The sequence below is a fragment of the Bidens hawaiensis genome, unplaced genomic scaffold (assembly GCF_021521415.1).
Source record: "Bidens hawaiensis isolate Kalapana, Puna unplaced genomic scaffold, B.hawaiensis_p1.1 tig00014140_1, whole genome shotgun sequence".
Lineage (NCBI taxonomy): Eukaryota > Viridiplantae > Streptophyta > Magnoliopsida > Asterales > Asteraceae > Bidens > Bidens hawaiensis.
The window spans coordinates 383,795-403,289 of NW_027492217.1; the positions used below are offsets into that span (position 1 = coordinate 383,795).

General features: G+C 34.8%; 3 protein-coding genes and 1 pseudogene across 3 annotated transcripts; 2 read left to right on the forward strand and 2 right to left on the reverse strand.

Annotated features, from left to right (window-relative positions):
• The first annotated feature begins 3,593 nt into the window (after window positions 1-3,593).
• Window positions 3,594-4,965, forward strand: LOC143545971 (anaphase-promoting complex subunit 11). The gene is made up of 2 exons (XM_077037732.1): window positions 3,594-3,951; window positions 4,834-4,965. Exons 1-2 carry the CDS (start codon window positions 3,825-3,827, stop codon window positions 4,950-4,952), a joined length of 246 nt encoding a protein of 81 aa, XP_076893847.1. The 5' UTR covers window positions 3,594-3,824; the 3' UTR covers window positions 4,953-4,965.
• Window positions 4,966-6,237: 1,272 nt separating this feature from the next.
• On the forward strand, window positions 6,238-8,790 carry LOC143545982 (histone acetyltransferase TAP1-like). Its single transcript, XM_077037742.1, has 8 exons — window positions 6,238-6,263; window positions 6,372-6,460; window positions 6,922-6,986; window positions 7,078-7,257; window positions 7,974-8,073; window positions 8,205-8,314; window positions 8,413-8,506; window positions 8,580-8,790. The coding sequence occupies exons 1-8, from the start codon at window positions 6,238-6,240 to the stop codon at window positions 8,657-8,659; spliced, it is 744 nt and encodes a 247-aa protein (XP_076893857.1). The 3' UTR covers window positions 8,660-8,790.
• A 1,557-nt stretch (window positions 8,791-10,347) lies between these two features.
• LOC143545972 (serine/threonine-protein kinase Aurora-3-like) lies at window positions 10,348-14,430 on the reverse strand. Its single transcript, XM_077037733.1, has 6 exons — window positions 14,320-14,430; window positions 14,001-14,243; window positions 11,042-11,137; window positions 10,740-10,954; window positions 10,587-10,659; window positions 10,348-10,510 (listed from the first exon to the last, which is right to left on the reverse strand). The coding sequence occupies exons 1-6, from the start codon at window positions 14,428-14,430 to the stop codon at window positions 10,409-10,411; spliced, it is 840 nt and encodes a 279-aa protein (XP_076893848.1). The 3' UTR covers window positions 10,348-10,408.
• A 3,303-nt stretch (window positions 14,431-17,733) lies between these two features.
• On the reverse strand, window positions 17,734-18,891 carry LOC143545973 (protein RETICULATA-RELATED 3, chloroplastic pseudogene; annotated as a pseudogene).
• Between the last annotated feature and the right edge of the window lie 604 nt (window positions 18,892-19,495).

Here is a 19,495-nt window from a genome sequence, read left to right on the forward strand (position 1 = left end):
CAACTAATATGTTTCCCACGTCGTCCTCGTTCATTAAAAATCTGGTTTGGTCTCGGCTCAGGTTTTAGTCCTTTCGGTTCGATTTCGTTTTGGTCGATTTTGGTTTATGTTCGGTTACGATGTTTTCGGCTTTTGTTTGGTTTGATTTTTGTTTGGTTTCGTGGGTTTAGTTTTGAAATAAAATATCATGGAGCTTGTTTTAGTCCATTCTAGCCCATAAACAAATCCATTATAACCCATAATCCAAAGTCATTAGCAATCTTTCAACCCATATTGACCTTCTTAAAAAATTCTTTTGATCTATCCCGATTCATTTCAATTTTATAAGTTATCCATGCTGACCCAAACAACCCATTTAGATTTGTTTTGCCACCCTTAATCGTAATCTCAATTAGGAACATATTTAAAATAAACTACAAAGATATGGTGTTTGCCATTTTTGTCTATTTTAAGAAGGGTGTTTTCTTGTATAAAATAACCTTTTATTTGGCCTAAATAAACCATAGGTACTTAAATGATAAATGCCAAACCTTAAAACATCAAAACATCATCTCCATGTGTTTTTATGCATTTAATTCAGTTTATATTTTGTTTGGAAAATAAAATAGTTTACATCTTTCACAAACCATAACTTCATACGCATACGCATTTAAGTCCGTTAAAATCAGTTGAAAACTATGAGAACACTACAAAACATATGCACAATGATATAGTAAGAAAGGAAAAAAAAAGAAAATAATGCTCTCACGTAATTACTTATTTTATATATCATGATTAAAACATTACATAACGTATTTTTTTAAACGGCTTGAGATTAAAATAAATCTCAACAAGAGATGATATGAGTACATCAAGCAAACATATAAATAAATAAATAAATAACTAGAAAAATGACTTCAAAAAACAGGTTAAAGGTCTTTTGGACCACGATTCCGATTGACTTCCATTTGGATCTATTTTGACCCATTTGAAAAAGAGAAAAACAACAACTTGATTTTTTCAAGATGACTTCACTCAACTTTTGGAATCCCTATCGTTCCTATTCTTCCACAACACCCAAGCAGTCACGTTTTAGTTATTTAAAATTGATTTGCTATATGATTTTGCATTTAAATTTGATTTTCTTTTGACAAAAGAGTATAAGGGTTTGATTGGTATGTTGTAATGGATTTGAGATGAAATTGAATAGATCATTATCATTCATTTGTTTTATTATGTTAACCTATGAAAATTGATTGAATCATTACTTACGTTGCTAAGTAAACACAAAAAAAAAAAACATGAATGAAATACAAATGATAAAAATATCCCTACCTAAAGCAAAAGAAAATTTTCCAAAATTAAAAAAATGCCAATGGCGACGGTAGTGGTACTTCGGTAGCGATGGCAGATGTGGTCGTTAGTGGTGGCCTCGAGAAGGTGAAAAAATGAATTGAAAAAAAAATAGGGGATGCGAATAAAGGGTTTTGATGGAATGAAATTACATGTGTAATCGTTAGTTCCATTAAAATAACCAACCAAACATCTATTTTTTCATTCATATTCTATTCGGCATGTCATTCTATATACCAAACGCTAGGAATAATCCATGTAGTTGTTTATAGAGGTGCACAAATCGGGTTTTCCTAATACCCGGTTTCAGGTATGTCCGGGTATTCGAAGATTGAGTATTGGCTGTACCCGGGTTGAGTTCGGGTCCGGGTATTGTTTCTAAACAACTACATGGGGATTATTCTTAGGCTCGGTGTATAGAAATGACATGCCGAATAGAATAGGAATGAAAAAATAGATGTTTGGTTGGTTATTTTTTTATGGAACTAACGATTACCTATGTATTGTGTTTGGGTCGGTTATAAAACCGGGCATTCTAAAACTAGGTATTTAAATATCCTATTTCTAGGTATTGAAAAAAAAACCTATTTCCAGTTTTTTTTTTTTAATGTATTTTTCGGTTACAGATTGAGTTTTTAAAGAAGCTACACTTTTTTAGGAGTATTTTTCAAATATAGAGCGGGTATTAGAAAACCCAATTCCGGGTAGGAAAGCGGTCTTGATTTTCGGGTTCCGGATAGGGTATTGAAATCTGTATAGAAAAGAAGTAGTTTTAATTATATGATTTTGAAGGGCAGGCCCAGCCCCAAATCATTGCTTGTTGTGGATTTCATTCGTGACTACTACCTTACCGAACCTAATAATCGCTTCGTTCAATCCAATCATTCGATTAACTATCTATCTGCTAATCAGGTTTTCCTTCCTTCTGATTTGACCTGGATCATTCTATTCTCTGTGAAATCTCATCTTTACTTGATAATAACCTGAAAATGGTATTTAAGTATAATATTCAACAAGAGCTTTGTTTTTATCAGTCTTCTTCTACGTATTTGGGTTTTAGGGCTAGCGTGGACTTTGAGGCATTCTATTTACTTATGTAATGTTGGTGCCGTAGTCACCTAAATCGTACGGCTACACAATTCGCTAAAGGTAGTGTATTCGATATGGAGGGGGTAGGTTCATTTCGGTTGGTTCGAGGCGGAATTAAAATTGAATATAAAATTTATGTATCTTAAAAATAATTTTCAGGCTATTGTGTATATATGCATATATTTATATGTACTTTTATGAAGATTATCTTGTAAAAATATATATATTTGTGTAGTAAATTTTAGGGTTAAGTTTTAAAGGAGTCGCCCGTTTCAGTTTCAGATTTGGGACGGCCACGATTCCATAAATCCGGCCAAATCTGGAAGGCGGCCAATCGACATACCATCAGTTCTGATTAGCGATTTAGGGTTCAATCAGAGCGATGTTCCGGTGATTTGGATCGTGATTTTGCGGGCGATTGGTACGTTTGTGATTGGGTACAACGTGTACCAATACGAAAATCGCGGCTAGCTGAGCGATTTAGGTGACTATTACTTGGTGCTTTAAAGTTGGTTTTGAATGTTTTTTGATTCTCATCATTTTTCAAACAAAAGGGAAATTGGTTACTGAAACCGATTTGTTTGTTCACTACAGGATATTTTTGACTAACTTTATATGGATTTTTTTTTTCTTAACTTGAGTACCCAAATAAGCAAAACAAATGCGTGCCATCTGCTAGAATGGTAGTCATTTGAAGCAAATAGGCAACTGCAAATGAGTAAACCCATAGAAAGCTAACTCGTTTCTTTTAACATACAAGAGCTTGAGCTTGGTTCTTTTCGAGCTTTAATGTTAAGGTTTTAACATTGAAACTGCTGTAAATTTTCTGCTTCTCATAATTCTCATAATAGATGTTGTAAGTTATTGAAGCTTAAAGATTTCTATGCACCGCCCATATTAAAGAAAATGCTGATGTCTATATATTTTTGACATCTGTATCGTATTTTTAGGATTTTACTGAGTTTATTTGTATCATTGAAATAGACAAATGAAACTTTAGTGATCTTTCATAACCATGATAACTGAAATTTGTCTTCTGTTTTTTTTTTTATTATTACCATGCTGATGTAACAAACATATATTTTTTTTGCCAGTTGTTAAGGAGACATGAAGGTTAAGCTTTTGCGTATCCTTACCACGCTACTTGTACTTTTCATATTGTTAATTTTTTATGTGACAATATTGTTATATGTTTTCCACCTGATTTAATTATTTACCAAAATTCTACATTATCACTTCATGAAGCAACTTTGGTCAATTAATATCTTGTCCTTTATTGTTGCTTTTCTTAACCAATTGCGTGTGAAATTTTGGTGAACCTACAAAACAGAGTATGTTTCTCACCATTAGTTTCATTTGTTAATGTGGCTTATTATGGATAAGAACTCAAATTGTCATGTGTGATGTACAGGTGGCATGCAGTAGCTTCGTGGACATGGGATGCTCAAGATGAAACATGTGGGATATGCAGGATGGCTTTTGATGGTTGCTGTACTGATTGTAAACTCCCCGGTGATGATTGCCCTCTAAGTAAGTTTTTTTTCACTTCATCTTCAGTGTTTTCAGTTTTGTACTATTAATTTCCAACTTATGCTTTTGAAATACTTGATGCATAAATTGCATGACCCATTAGGCTGGTGTAATGAGTGGGTTGGGTCGACCCAAAACTTTTGCTTTTTCACAAAGTCTTATAATTTTTCATAAAAATTAGCTTGCCAATATAATATCGTTAATATTCTGCTGTAATGTTTCTATTATGCATTATGTGTTGGTTTAATATTTTGTACATCAGAGTGAAGCGTTCAGTTTTACTTAAACTTCACTGGTGGATGTTATGTACCATTGGTTCTAGATCTTTTTTAATAATATGCATTTTTCTAACGGATTAAAACAACAAAATTGCTATGCTTATAGTTGAGTCCGTTGTATTAATGGCATTAAGTAGAGATGTATAAGTAGGTTTCTTGCTAGCAATAGGCCTTTGACCCAACAATGCTAATTTGAGGTGGAAAAATGGGCAGGTGTGTAATGGATTAAAGCGTGTGCAGGCTGTGTAATTTTTAGTACGGGTCTAAACTGGGTTTTTTTTGGTCATTTTTAGTGTGTCAAATATGATTATAAAGTTTATATTATCTTGATAACAGCCTTGGAAAAAAGGTTACGAGGCTTTGTGCGTTAAAAATACATGCTTTTGACTCATTTTTCTAATAAAAGGTTAGGGTCATTATGAGTTCAGGTCCAACCGACTGTTTCAAAAAATGCATCATTTTCATTGGTTTAAAACGGGTTCTGCCCAAAATGGACTTGGGTTAAAACAGGTCATGTTAACGAAAATAAGAGTGTTGAAATAGGTTGAAATATCATTATCTTTTGTGTGAGTTAGTAATAATTTGTTTTACTTGATTGATGCAGTATGGGGTGCTTGCAACCACGCGTTCCATCTTCATTGCATTCTGAAATGGGTAAATTCACAGACTCCCCAGGCACACTGTCCCATGTGCCGTAGAGAATGGCAGTTTAAAGAAGGGTGAGTTTATACGTTCCCCTCTACCAAGCCTACCTCCCAATTGTAAGTGTGGGTGGGGAGCACGTTTAGCAGCACCGTTAAAGAATGATGTCTAGCTTCTTGCATATGTCGTTTTCTAAAAGTACCGTGTTTTTGAATCCTTCCATATTCAAATGTTGTCCATGTAAACCAACAAACGTTATTATTTGAAATGTGTGAATTAGTGCATGTCTTCAATTTTCTTAACATTAGTATGATTATAAGATGTCCCCCTAGTGTTGATTAGTTGATACACTTGAGAAACCGATTGTTTGGTTATGGTTATATACTTCTATGTGTTTAAAGAACCGAACAGTTGCCAAAATCCAACCTCCACTTTTTTTTATTTAATTGTATATTGTATGTAAAGAAAATGCATTTATGTAAACAATATATTACTTGTCTCGTCTTTTTTTCATAAACTGAGACTTGCTATTTGATTTAATTTGAAGCACAAACGGGCTTGTAACAGGGAAACAAGATTCCAATCACAAACATAGCCTCAGAAGCCAAAAATACAATGTTATTCCTCATAAAAGACCATATAAGCCCAAACGAAAACTATGAAGTATGTACATCTATCTACTCACAATTCACAATGTGTTGCATCTAAAGCAAAATCAAATACAATAACATGTTCACAGAAGTCAAATTTTAAATAGAAACTATGGTAGATGGATCCTTTTAGAAATAAGCCCATGCCAACAAGGTCTCTTGATCACCCTCTAGTCAAGCTCAAGGACGCTTAGAATGCGTAGTCGTACATGTGCCGAATAAAAATCGTTGGAAACAGTTTGACCACAAAGACATGGATGGAAACCAAATGCCCCCCACTGCCACCTAAGGTGTCGAAATCAAACGTGACCGACAGTTGTAGGACGGTGGTTTCATATATTGAGACCGATGATGAATGGTGGTGGCGATAGGGTTTTGGACGGAGAGCTTAACGATCCAATTTGATAAAGAGAGACATAGTAAGTGGAGATAAAGGTCCAATAAATCAAATAAAGTTATAAAGTTAGGTCACAAGAAATAAAATTTGGTTTTTTAATATATTGTATAATAAAAGATGAAAAATTAGTAAGAGGTTAAAACACAACACAGATAAAATTGAATTGAATTGAATTGAATTGCTATAATAATAATAATAAATAATGAGATTTGGGTGTTGAGTAAAGCCTGACCTGACCAAACCAAACCAAATGGCTGCTGCTCCACCTCAACACAACAACATTATCTTCACTCCATCCTACACACAACAATAAGTGGAAATGCAAACATCCTCATCGCCTGCACTGTAAGTTTAAGTTTAAGTTTAAGTTTAAGTTTAAGTTTAAGTTTAAGTTGTTCCTAAATAAATAAATAAATATTGGAAGCAATAATCTCTCTCTTCTTTGTTGTTCAGATGTGCCATTGTTCCTGTTGATTGCGTCTCAAATCACCTACCATACCCATACCCATACCCGTCCACTTTCAGTTTCGGACTATCCACAGGTACCTTCCTCTTCACCCCTTATTATTAGATAGATATTGTCTTATTAATTCAATTGATTTTCATTTCATCTGGAAACTAACCTAATTCATTCTGTTCAATTCACTTCAACTTTTATTTTTTTTGTTTTTATATATTTTGAGTCGGGTCTCGCACGTCTGACCAGTTTTCACACCCCTAAGCTCGGCTGTGCAGTCTGAAATTAATACATAGAGGCCCAAAAGAGTTAAAACTTATTAATACACAGTGCTCGTTAAGGCTCGGCAAACCTAAACGATCTTACCAATCAAAGCTGCAGCTCGATAACTAAACGAGCTTTAGGCGCAGCCCATTTTGAGCTTTTATCGATCCAATATCGAGTATCTCATGAGCGACTCGACTCGGCTCGTCTTGTTTACACCTCTAGTTTAAAGCAATATTTGGTTTCTAATGAGAATTAATTACAATGTCCACATTCTTACAGGAAGCAGAAAGCTTAAGCTTTCTAGGCTGCAGGCTGGATTTTGGGAATCTATTAGATCTGGGCAAGTGTAAAACGGTCAACTTTAACTATGCATGTTTACATAAACTCTGATTATGCGTCTGACCAACTCCATTGATTTATCACAGGTTGATAAAGAACAACTCTAACTCTACACAGGTTATAGAACCGACTTCTAGTTCCCAAGAAGATGAAGAGCCTCTTCCAGAGGAATTTGTACTCGTCGAAAAAACGCTACCAGATGGAACAATTGAACAAATTATTTTTTCATCGGGTGCAGAAGTTGATGTATATGATCTCCAAGCCTTGTGTGATAAGGTAATTGTTTACATACATAAATTGCTACTTCTTGTTATTCAACTTTGTATAATTCGTTAATATTTAGAGGTGCCAATTTCGACCTGTTTGCTTTTGAATGTATTGGTTTGGGTTATGTTTTATTGTAATGGGTAAAGTGGGCCAAATCAGAAATATTAGCTGATAAAGAAACAGATCAAATGCCGCCTAAATTGTATTTTTATGCATACAATTAGGCCTGTAAAGGAATCAAATATTCAGCGAGCCGTAAATGAACAAGCATGAACAAAACTTTCTGTTTATTTAGTTAAATGAGCGAACATGAACACCTGTCTCCTTCATTCATTTACGTTTGTGAACGATAGTTTGCGGTCATTAATATATTCATTTAAACTTTTATGCACATTACAATTAAGTCTTCTTTTATTAATTTTTAGGCCCAACGTGTTGTCTTCACAACTACTTATAATCGGTATCAGCTAGTTCTGTTCTTTCATCTTTGTTCAGTTATGTCCGTCCGTTTACATTCATAAACCATTCATTAGTACTTTATTATTAGCGAATAAATATAAATGAACATGAAAACATGCATTTTCTTAACGAACGGACACGAACAAGAAAAGGTTGTTCCTTTAATTGTCGTGTTTGGTCATTTGTTCAATTAAAGTTAAACAAATTGACTGAACAATGTAGTATTCCTAATATTGAAAAACTACTTATTTAAAATAATTAAAAAGGTTGGGTGGCCCCGAAGACCGTTATCAAAGCTAGCTGCTGCACTGAGAAACAGTTACATGGTAGCAACGTTGCATTCGATAAAGAAATCAGCTGGAGAAGGTATATTTTCCTTGAAATTTGTGAAGTTTTACTTGTTTTTATTAGTTATTAATTTGCAGCTGAATTTTACTTGTTTTTGATAACTAATATTAATGGCTAATCTTAGTGTGTTTTGGGAAGTTACTTCACAGAATTAACAGAACCCAATAATGAAAAGAAGCTAATTGGCATGGCCCGTGCCACATCAGATCATGCATTCAATGCAACAATATGGGATGTCCTTGTAGATCCTAGCTACCAGGTATGACTATTTTGTTTGATTAAGTAAGATCTAATAACCGTCAGGGGTGAATGAGGAATTATTAGTTTCTTGAGGGGCTAACTTGTAAATTTTAATAGGGGCAAGGTCTTGGAAAAGCTTTAATTGAGAAGCTTATAAGTGCTCTGCTTCAAAGGGACATTGGTAACATATCACTATTTGCAGACAGTAAAGGTATATGGTATCCTCATAATATTTACAAAGTTAAATAATAAAAGGCTAATATAAAGTTTGTTTATTATTGCAGTTGTGGAGTTTTATAGAAATCTTGGATTTGAAGCGGACCCGGAGGGGATCAAGGGTATGTTCTGGTACCCGAGGTTTTAGCACATGGAGTTGCGCACAATATGAAATCTTGTATATGTAGGTTAAACGTTAGCTCAAAATGCATCTTCCCATGTAAAAGTTTGTTAAACTGCTTAATGTTATTACCAAGCTTTTTGAACGTTACATATTTATACTTATTGAAAGATATATTCCAATTGATTATTGGCAACATGTTTCTTGAACATAAATAAAACTAAGTGGAGTGGCACTGGGCTCCACATCAGCCACCACAGGCGTCAAGCACCGCCTTGTCTGGGCGCTGGTGGGGTGGGAGTTGTTGGCAGGGTAACGGTCGTGAGAAAGGGTAAAGGTATGTGGGGCCGGATTTTAACCAATTAGAAATAAAAACATGAATTTTATTTTCTTTTATCATGTTATCTTTATTTAAATTGGTTAGTGAAACCATCACACAATTTGGAGAAAAAATGAGTGCCCACTGGACGCTGATCGCTTTGTTGTGTCTTTTTGTTCCGGTCCAGCAAGTAGTAAGGTCTATGAGTGTTGCTTTAGCTCTCCTTGATAGGTGTTACCGAACATATTTCATATTCTGTGTTTGCATCAGTGATCAATTGATCAACTCAGCATTTGCATTCGAAGTAATCTGAGATGGAGTGACTTTGATTCCGGAGAAAATATATGGATAATACCATATTTTTTGTTATTTTTTCAGAATACATTTTATTTTATAAAATTTCTGAACACAATATTTTCTAAAATTTTTTTATATTTACCTGATGCTTTAAAATACGTATAATTTTTCTTTTAGTTTTACTGTAAAAGCAGTTTTATAACAGTTGGTTTTTAAAACTAAAGTTCTCTTCTAAAACTTGTTTTGACCAATTAGCCCACCTCAAAATCTTATTTTGCAACATCTGCATATTATCAAGACCAAAGGCGGTCGTTTTCAATCTTTTGCATATGCTACTTACCTTGCTGTTAATAAGATGATGCTGCACAGCTTTAATTCAAGAAACGTGAAGGAAACAGGAAACAAAGAAGGTACAAGAAAGTAAAGGAAAAGATAACAGAGCAGGGTCAAGCCAATTTAACAATGATGTTAGAATGGAACTTGGCAGTCAACAGTTTATTATCATTATTACACTCTGGTTGCATAACCAATCAATGCAGTTATGAAAAGTCCCGTTTGAAGTACAACAAAACCTAGGTGGTGAAGTAGGTATAGGGGCTGTTTTTTTCAGCACCTTGCTGAACTTGTCCTTGTAACCGTTTGTTTAATGATTTATGAAAGTTCGTTTTGCTGGTCAATTTTTTTAATCATCTCTGGTAATTAGCATTTTGAAACCATCTACTCCATTTACATTGGCAAATAACTAAAAGCTCTTTCCTAAGACCTTCACTCCTTCCCATTGTAGATTTTTCATGAGAAAAATATTTGTTTTCTTAACAAACAATAACAAAATATCATATCCTACAATCACAAATTAACCAAGTTGACAGGTAGTTTGAGCATAATAATCTCATCTAAACTGAACTATTGTCACATTCACATTAAACAGAATATTCCAATCAACTCATACAATTGTTTGCCAGTTTTTTTAAACAGTAAGGGGGGGGGGCATTGTTTTCAGCACTATGTTGGCCTTTTTTACATGCAAACGAGTAGTCTACAAAATGATACTGGCTACCAAATCCAAACATTCTCTAAACGAATGCAACAGAAGCAAGCAGCTATTGGCTACCAAATTCACCCACATTTAAGTTGAATTTCATTTGTTATAATCTGAAATTCTATTTAGGGAAAGTACCATCTGGATCAGCATTCAAGACAATCCAAGGATGCTTCAGTATCTGCTCAAGTGGGAGCCTTTTTGCAGAGTCTTTTACTAGAAGCTGCATTTTCGATCACATTATATTAACAAAAGTGATTAAAAAAATGTTGAAATCATATTATAACAATATCAATTACTTGTGTGATGAGAGCTTTAGCTTCAGCAGAAACATAAGGGGTAGAAGGAAAACTGAGGTCAACCTTCATAATCCTATGCAGATAACAGAAAATTCATAAATTAAGGTGGCAATTTCGACCATTTAGTTAAACGGGTCAATTAGAGCTTCTTACCTTCTAAATGTATCTGCTTGACTGTCTGCCTCAAAAGGAGGGGCACCATAAAGAAACTCATAACATAAAACACCTAACGTCCAATTATCAACTGCATAATCATGAGCTTTATTTTCCACCATCTCCGGAGCTAGATAGTCTAATGTACCACACATTGTGTGTCTCTTGTTTTTAGACTGAACAGACCACCCAAAATCAGCTATCTTTAACCGACCCTGTCATCAGATACATATATTCTCTCTCAAATGGTCTTTTTCAATTTTAAATAATTCTTAGGATTCTTGATGGTTATCTTAACTTACCTCGTGATCAAGCAACAAGTTCTCCGGCTTGATATCACGATGGATAACATGCTTCTCGTGACAGTATGCTAATGCATGTGTAAGGCTAGCAATGTACTATAAATATCACCATCAACAAACAGATTTAGGAAAATGGATATAAATTAAAACATATTACCTTAAATGATACTAAGGAATAGGCCTGCCAAAGAACCAAACGGTCAGTGAACTGTTTGTGAACAAACACGAACACGAACAAAAAATTATGTGTTCGTTTAATTGAACAAACGAGCATGAACACATGTTATGTTCGTTTTTGTTCATTCATGTTTGTTTGGATGAAAGTCATGAAACTCAGGACGAATGATCTACTTAATGCAAGGCCGGCCCTACAAGGTTAGAGGGTAAAGCTAGGGCTTTAGGCCCCTAAATTTTTAAGTCATCGTCTTTTTTGTTAAAAAAAATTATTATACATATAACGTATATTATTTTTACTTCAACTCCTTTAATACGTGTAGCGGTAAGAGTTGGTGCTGCAATCGTGACTGCGTGCGTTCGAATCTCCAGCAGCTTCTCATTTTCTTCTTTTTACAAGCTCTTCCTATGGTGGGGGAGAGGTCCCTTAGGCCCAAAAAATTGTTCAATTTCATTATTGCTCAACTACTAAAAATTACACATTTTAATTGTTAAGACATGATGGTAGTACTTTGTTTTGTAAATCTTGCTTTCAATACTGAACTAGAAATGGCTATCAGTTATTTTACTTCTTTTCTTTTGATGATTATCTTTTTTACCAATGTCCTACTCAAGCATTTTGTTTTTTTTTTTGTTTGTATTATCAGTGTAATTTTCTTTCTAGCAGTTGTATTATAAATGGAATTTTTTTTGTTACGTACACAACTGTCTACTATACATATTCGTATTAAAGTTATCGGACAGAACTTAAGTTGGATTTTTTGTCAGAAAATTATTTTTATGTTGTGGTTGGACATAAAAAGAGAAGTTTTGGTTGTGTTTTCTAGTTAATGGACCAAATTTTGTTAGTGGGCCAGATAAATCGAGTAATTTCAAAACTGTTAATCGAATAAAGACAATGCAAAAGACCCCTTAATTTTTACTGTGCTTTAGGCCTCCTAAATGGTTGGGCCGCCTCTGACTTATTGTTTTATATTTGTCCGTTTGTTTTTATTTAAGTCTGCTTGTTTATGTCCGTTTATGTTTGTTTCTGTTCGTTTGCGTATGTTCATTTATGTTTGTTTATCTTCTATTTCCAGTTATGTTCATAAACAGTTCATTTAGATTTCAAAGGAACAAACATAAACGAACAAAAATACTTGTCTGATTAAGTGTTCATGTTTGTGTTCATTGAAAGTTATATGCACAAACACAAACATGCCCTTGTTCATTCGGTTCGTTTACAGGTGTACTAAGGAATTCTATTTGAATACCGATTTAAGACATTTGGCCTATGCAACTATACTGTCTCATGCTTATAGGGTCTATATAGAGATAAGGTTATAACTTATGACTCTGTTTTCATCAGCTGATACGGGTAATGCTGTAACCAAACCGAACGTTCGGCGGAAAGTTCGTTTATGTTCGTTAGTTCAACTAAATGAACGAACACGAACAGAAGTCATGTTCATTCAATTGCGTTCGTTTACGACCATTTACGTTAGTTAATGAATGTATGTTTATTTAAGGGTTTTAATATTCTTTTAATGCCTTCTCTAGCATTATCATATAGATTGAAGCAAAATTATTTACTGTAAAACAAAAATATATGTGTATTATGCAATTAATTTATATGTAAATTAACATATGAATATGAACGTTAAAACTTTGTAGCCGGACCAAACCGTTGACACCGATCATTCTCGTAGCCAAGTTAAATAAAGCATTCATTGTGTTTGTGATCCATTCACGGACAAGTTCATTTCCTTAATGAACAAACATGAACAAGAAATTCCGTTCGGTTAGGTGTTCGTAAACCATTCGCTTGTCTGATAAAATCTTAATGGACAAACATGAGCAAGACCTTGCTCGGTTCGGTTCGTTTGCAGCCCTAGATGCAGGTGTTTTGTAGCAAATAGCCCCAAATATCATGTGCTATTATACGTTCTTTACCCGAGCTAACGTAGTTTAAACAGAATGAAATCATACTAAAAGACCTAAATCAAATGCAAGCATACAATAAGCCCTAATATGAATGAAAGTATAAACGCTAAGGCTAGCAATGTAGTAGAAATCACCATCAATAAACAGATCAAGAAGAAAATGGATGTAAATTAAAAGGCATCGCTTTATATGATTCTAAAAATTTCCATTTAATACTAATAGTATACATTTGGCCCATTCATATGTACTGTGTCATGCTTATAGAATCTAGTTGATGAAGGTGTTTTTGTTGCAAATAGACCCAAATATGCGTCTGTTGATTTATATGTGCTTTTATAGCTCTTTTACCCGAATATAACCTCGTTTATCCAGAAAATGAAAGCATATTAGAAGTCCTAAACAGAGGTGAAAACGAGCCGAGCTGTTCGTGAGCTTCTTGAGACCGATTTGTTAAAAACTCAAACCGAACTTAGATTCACATATCTCGATCCGACTCACGAGCTTAAACGAGTTTTCTATTTCTACAATTATTATTCAATATTTTTATAAAATAACTATCATTACTTATAAAATTATGATAGACTTAATAAGGTAATATATTACATTATTTATAAAAATTAAAATTACAATTATAAATGCAAACAAAATAACTAGCAAAGTCATAAATAACAAACGAGGCGAGCTCGAGCCCTCTTAAGTTAAAACGAGCCGAGCTCAGGCTTGGCTGGTTTACACCCCTAGTGCTAAACTGAAAGGTCTAAATCAATAGCAAGCATACGATAAACCGTAAACTGAATAAAAGTATAATTATAAACCCTAATTCAGTGGGTATTTGAGAGAGAGAGAGAGATGTGTATATTACAGTGGCGGCCTGTGGCTCGGAGAAACAACCGGATCTACGAAGCTCGTTATACAGCTCGCCTCCATGAGCATACTCCAAAATCAAAAAAATCCGCTCAGCATCGTGAAACCATCCGTAGAGGCGGAGAACATGGGGATGGCGAAGGCTGGTTTGAATGGCCATCTCTCGCTTGAGCTGGTGTTGCAGCCTGTACTTCTCAATCTGTTCTTTGAATATGACTTTCAAGGCCACTATGTACTTGCTCTAATCAATCAATCAAAACACACACACAGATGTAATTAAATGAAAATTGAGAGTTATGATGATGTGGTGTTGTTACCTTTGCTTCACGAGCGAGGTAGACTCGGCCGAACTTGCCCTTGCCGAGTTGCCTTCCGATCTCGAAATCGTTGATTGACCACTCGCGTTTTGCTGATGATTCGTTAGCCATTGTTAGGGTTTGGTCTGAAATTAAATTGGAGGGAAGTTGTCGATTTAAAACTACAGGGGATTTCATTTCATTTCTGTTGGGGGAAATTGCAAAAACAGTCCCTCAACTCTTAATACATTATTATTATTATTATTATTATTATTATTATTATTATTATTATTATTATTATTATTATTATTATTATTATTATTATCTCATCTTATTCTCAAAGAATATGATAGCACACAAGTGTTAAGCCGACCGCACGTGTAGCAACGTTCGGAAAGGGAATTTCGTTTGCGTCCGTGTATTTAATAAATGAATGAACATGAACAAATAATTTTATTTGGTAATCTTAACAAACAAACACCAATAGAGGTTGTACTCGTGAACGGTCGTTTGCATATATATATGTTTTTTACTTTTACTGTTTTTATTTATTTATATATTTTAGTTTTTTTTCTTTGATATTACTATTTTGATATAATTATGTATATGATTAATATGTTAAGCCTTTTTAAATATTACGTGTGTACTAGCGAATTTTCTGGTGATTTTGCGTTAATTTAATGATTGTTATTTGTTTGCGTTCTCTTATGTTCATTTGTGTATGTTAGTGTTGATTAGTGTCCGGTTGAATTTGTTTGTGTTCGTTTACAAATTTAATGAACGAACATGAATAAACTCAATTCCTTAACGATCAAACACGAACACAAAATTTCGACTCGTAAAGTGTTCATGAACCGTTCGTTTGTCTGACAAAAAAACTTAAAAGGACAAACACAAACAATATCTCATTCGATTTGGTTCGATTTATGTAAAATATACGACCCTAAATAGCCTTTAGTTTGGACCTGGTATAGAATTTTTCTTTTTTTAAAAGATAAAATGATTTGTAAGAATTAAATGGTAATAACTTATAACCCTATCATTAAATCTTACATATTATATATATATATATATATATATATATATATATATATATATATATATATATATATATATATGTTAAAAACCATATGTTGGTTAACTCACAAAATTTACTATTCATGAAATAAGCCGATCACTTTGTTACAAATCATTTTGAGATAGTTATTTTAAAGTTTAATTTTTAATATTATTTTAATATTTTATATCTTTCATATCCAATGCGTTTGCAAAATTAGACTTATATAATTAACATTTGACATATTTAGTTTTTAAAAATATTATGTTTCTTAAATTCTGTATACACAATTGTGACGTGACTATTTATATTTACGTTTCAGTATAAATTTCATTCAAAACCAATACTGGTCAAAGACAATATATTTTGATTTCTTTTTCATGTAGTAATGCTACTCTAAATTTCGAATACAAACATTAATGTTTCTACGTGCACCTCAATAAAAATTGTATTCGATACCGAGCTCACGCAATGCATGACCAAAACAAATGGTTAAATATTATATATTTTTTTATGCTTTCTTCACTTAATTTTGTATAAATGCTTTCTTATTTCTATCTGCGTTTTGATATAAATTTATTAAACCCATGCCTGTCATTATGTGCGTACAAACATTAGTAACTTTATGTCTTAATGTGTATCAACGCTCTCGCAGTAACGCGCGGGCCGTTTACTAGTTCTTACTCAAATACCAAACTTCCCTACATGCGATATAAACAACAAGACAGAAATACAAATTTTGTCCTTTAAACATAGCTGATTTGCGACTATCAGACGGTGTCCTTTAAATAGCAAAAAACCTCGTTTTTAGTCCTTTATGCTAACGGGTGTTGACTTTTTCAGTTAACTTTTGCCGTCTTGGGCATTTTAGTCATTTAACCTATTTGCTTTTAAAAATAAAAATTTTAATGTAACTTTTAACCAAATTCATCACCATCACCAGCCAACTAGTAGCTGTAGCCCCAACCCAATATTCTCTTTTTCTTGAACATAAAAATGGAGACCATGTATACTTTTCCGGCTAGTACATGATTCCGACGATAGACACAAACTACGAAGATTTCTAGAAGTTGTCTTTTGCATACTTTTCCGGCTAGCACCCTGTCTTTCTTCCCTCCCTTCGTTAGTTTCACACTTTCACCACCCGTTGCTTATTCCGGTGAGATCTGGCGGTCCTTGTTTGTTTTCCTTGATTGAGAGCGGTGTTCGAATTTGCAGATCTAAACCACCAAAGATGAGTTGGGTTCGACAAATACAGAGACACACGATTTGTATTTCCGGTCAATTAAACAAATACAAATACACAGACACGCAATTTGTATTTCCGGTCAATTTAACCGACCACCGCAAACACCGCTATGTTTAAAACCGACCGCCGCCACCATTGTTCTATATCTCCTTATTCTCTGTTCGATTTTCCGGTCAGATGTAAAACCGACCACCGCAAACATCACTCCTCTCCGTCTCTGTTTGATTTCCAGTCAGGGGTTTTTATCTGCCAATTTGATCCTCAGATCTCTGCCCCTCTTTCTCGATCTCAGTTTCCGGCAATCAAATAGAGAAAACAACCTGTGGACGACACATCGATTGGTGGTGGTTCTGTTGATAGCGGTGGACTACACATTTGTAGGTTGCGTTGAGAATCGGTTCAAAGAAAGAGGAGTTGCAAACATTCGCCGGAGATGAAGAAAAGGAAAGACAAGATTTTTTGTTTTCACTTTTTCTTTTTATAAAATCAAGTTATATGGGGTAAAAAGACATAAATTCCCATCACATGTTTGGCAAAGCTGCCACTTAACGGATCTTCCGTATGTCAATTAGTTTAAAGGACGAAAGGCAGGGAAACTTTTTAAAGGATCTAATCCATAAACTATCTATGTTTAAAGGACAAAATTTGTATTTATGTCAAACAACAATTATATAGCTGTTAGAGTTCACTCAAATTATGTTGCTAAATTTAATCAACGAAGTGGGAACAAGGTGTAAACGATATTAACTTAATAAAGGACGAAAGCATTTGAGGACAAACGGTGTTCAATGTGTGTTGCCAATGCATAAATCGTTAGAAAGTGTTGTTCCATGACAACACAGTGTAATACAAGAGTCCAAATCGCCCATTGAATGAAATTTACACCCTCCATCCTAATATCCTAAATAAGATACCAATTTCGTTTAAGCAACAAACTTTAATAAGACTTGTCCAATTTTCCCGCTACAACCAACCATACCAACCTAGTTGTTTTTTTACATATCCAAAGGTCCAAAACAACATTTTAGACCCGATTCAATTCCAACATCAAAAAACAGATCAAATCAAAACTCAAAACACACAAGTCGCACATATTTATTCTAGTCATACCAAAATTCATACCAGCAGCCTACCTTAAATAACAATATCATAAAACATTAAACACCTATTTTTTTTTTTTTAATATCAAACATGAAACATAACTTACTTTGATGCAATTTCATCACCCAACAACTTCTTCTCCTCATCTGAACTCTCTTCGTAACCAACGTTGTCATCTTCTCCACCCGCGCTTTGTGAACCGGTCAACCTCGCCAACATCACAAACGTCATCCCACCAAGAACATTATTCACCAACCTCAACCCGACCACCGAGCTCTTGAACAACAACGGTGGCAACCCTTTAGCCAACATGAATTCAACCCCATTCAAACTTTGGTACCTCAAATTACTACTTATACCCATATGAATCGCCCATGTGACCGCGTTTAAAACTGTGGGTGGGGCCTTGTTTGGTGACTCAAAACCCGGGTCCATCTTCTTCCGCATCTTGATCAGTCCGTTTGACAATGCCGTTCCAACTAACCCAGCTGCAAAACCCACGGCTGCAAACACGGTTCCTTTGTATACGAACGTGCCTAGTCGGTCGACCAGGGTGTACGCGCCCGACTCAAACATGTGGCTCGGTGGCGAGTTGGCGAATATGAAAGGAAGTGTGGCCGAGCCAGAAGTTATGGTGGGGGCTAATAAGTACATTAATGTGAAATTCATTATCGACCCGACTACTAGTGTCGAAAACACGAAATCGAGCTCGTTTAAACCGAAATTCGGACGAGTCGCCATGTCACCGAACACGTTCGCACTCACACCAACAACTTCTTCCATCAACACCTTAAACAGAAACTGGGGATCCGCAGCAACCCGAGATCTCCAACCGCTAAGAAAAGCCCCAATCGGACCGAAACTGTCTAACGACGACGAGTCATCGGACTTTCCACCGCCACGGCTCCAGTCGCCACTTCCACCATCACCTCCACCACCGCTTCCGTGACCAACACCGGAGCTACCGCCATCACCGCCAGCGCAGGGGACCACGTGTCGGTCAGATAATAAATCTGGCTTTAATCGGAGAGATAAACCTAAACGGGTGAAACCGACAAGTTTTGGGCAAGTAGGGTTTGGTATATGTATATGTCTAGCGGGATTTGAACAACGGTTGTTTCCGGTAACCAGAGAATGATGAAGCTGAGCACCAGCAGACATATTATTAATATTATTGTGATCGCCTGAAAATCGAAAGGCAGTATGCATAGACTGTAAGTTAATTTGTGATTATGTAGATCTAGGAAGCAAATTAAAAGCGTTTCAAATGCAGAGGAAAATGATGCTGCTATGAAATGCAGAAACAAATCAGACAACCGAAACGCTAGATTCAGCTATGAATGAAATCATGAGTCATGAATAATAATTGATCTGATAAATGATACAGCAAAACAGAGATCGGATATGTGTGTATAGATAGATATATACAGTAGTATTAAATGAAGCAATAATAATATAATATAGGGATATAATAGTGAGATCTGAAGGAAGGAAGACCTGTAGAGAGTTTGATGGATCGGAGAGGAGGCAATATAATATGATTGATTGCGGCGGCCGGTGGTTACTGAGGAGGAAATGAGGTGAAGGAATAATAATTAATAACTGTAGTTTCAGTGAGAGAGTTGTTGGAAACTGAAAATGAAAAACCTAAAGAACGCACCAAGACGGAGTTTGGTGAGAAGGTGGTCAATCTATTAATATTATTCTATATTGGTTCGGACGGAGTTGAATATTATTGTCTCCCACACGTCACCACATTTAAGGTTGTCTAGTTCCACATGGCAACTCTT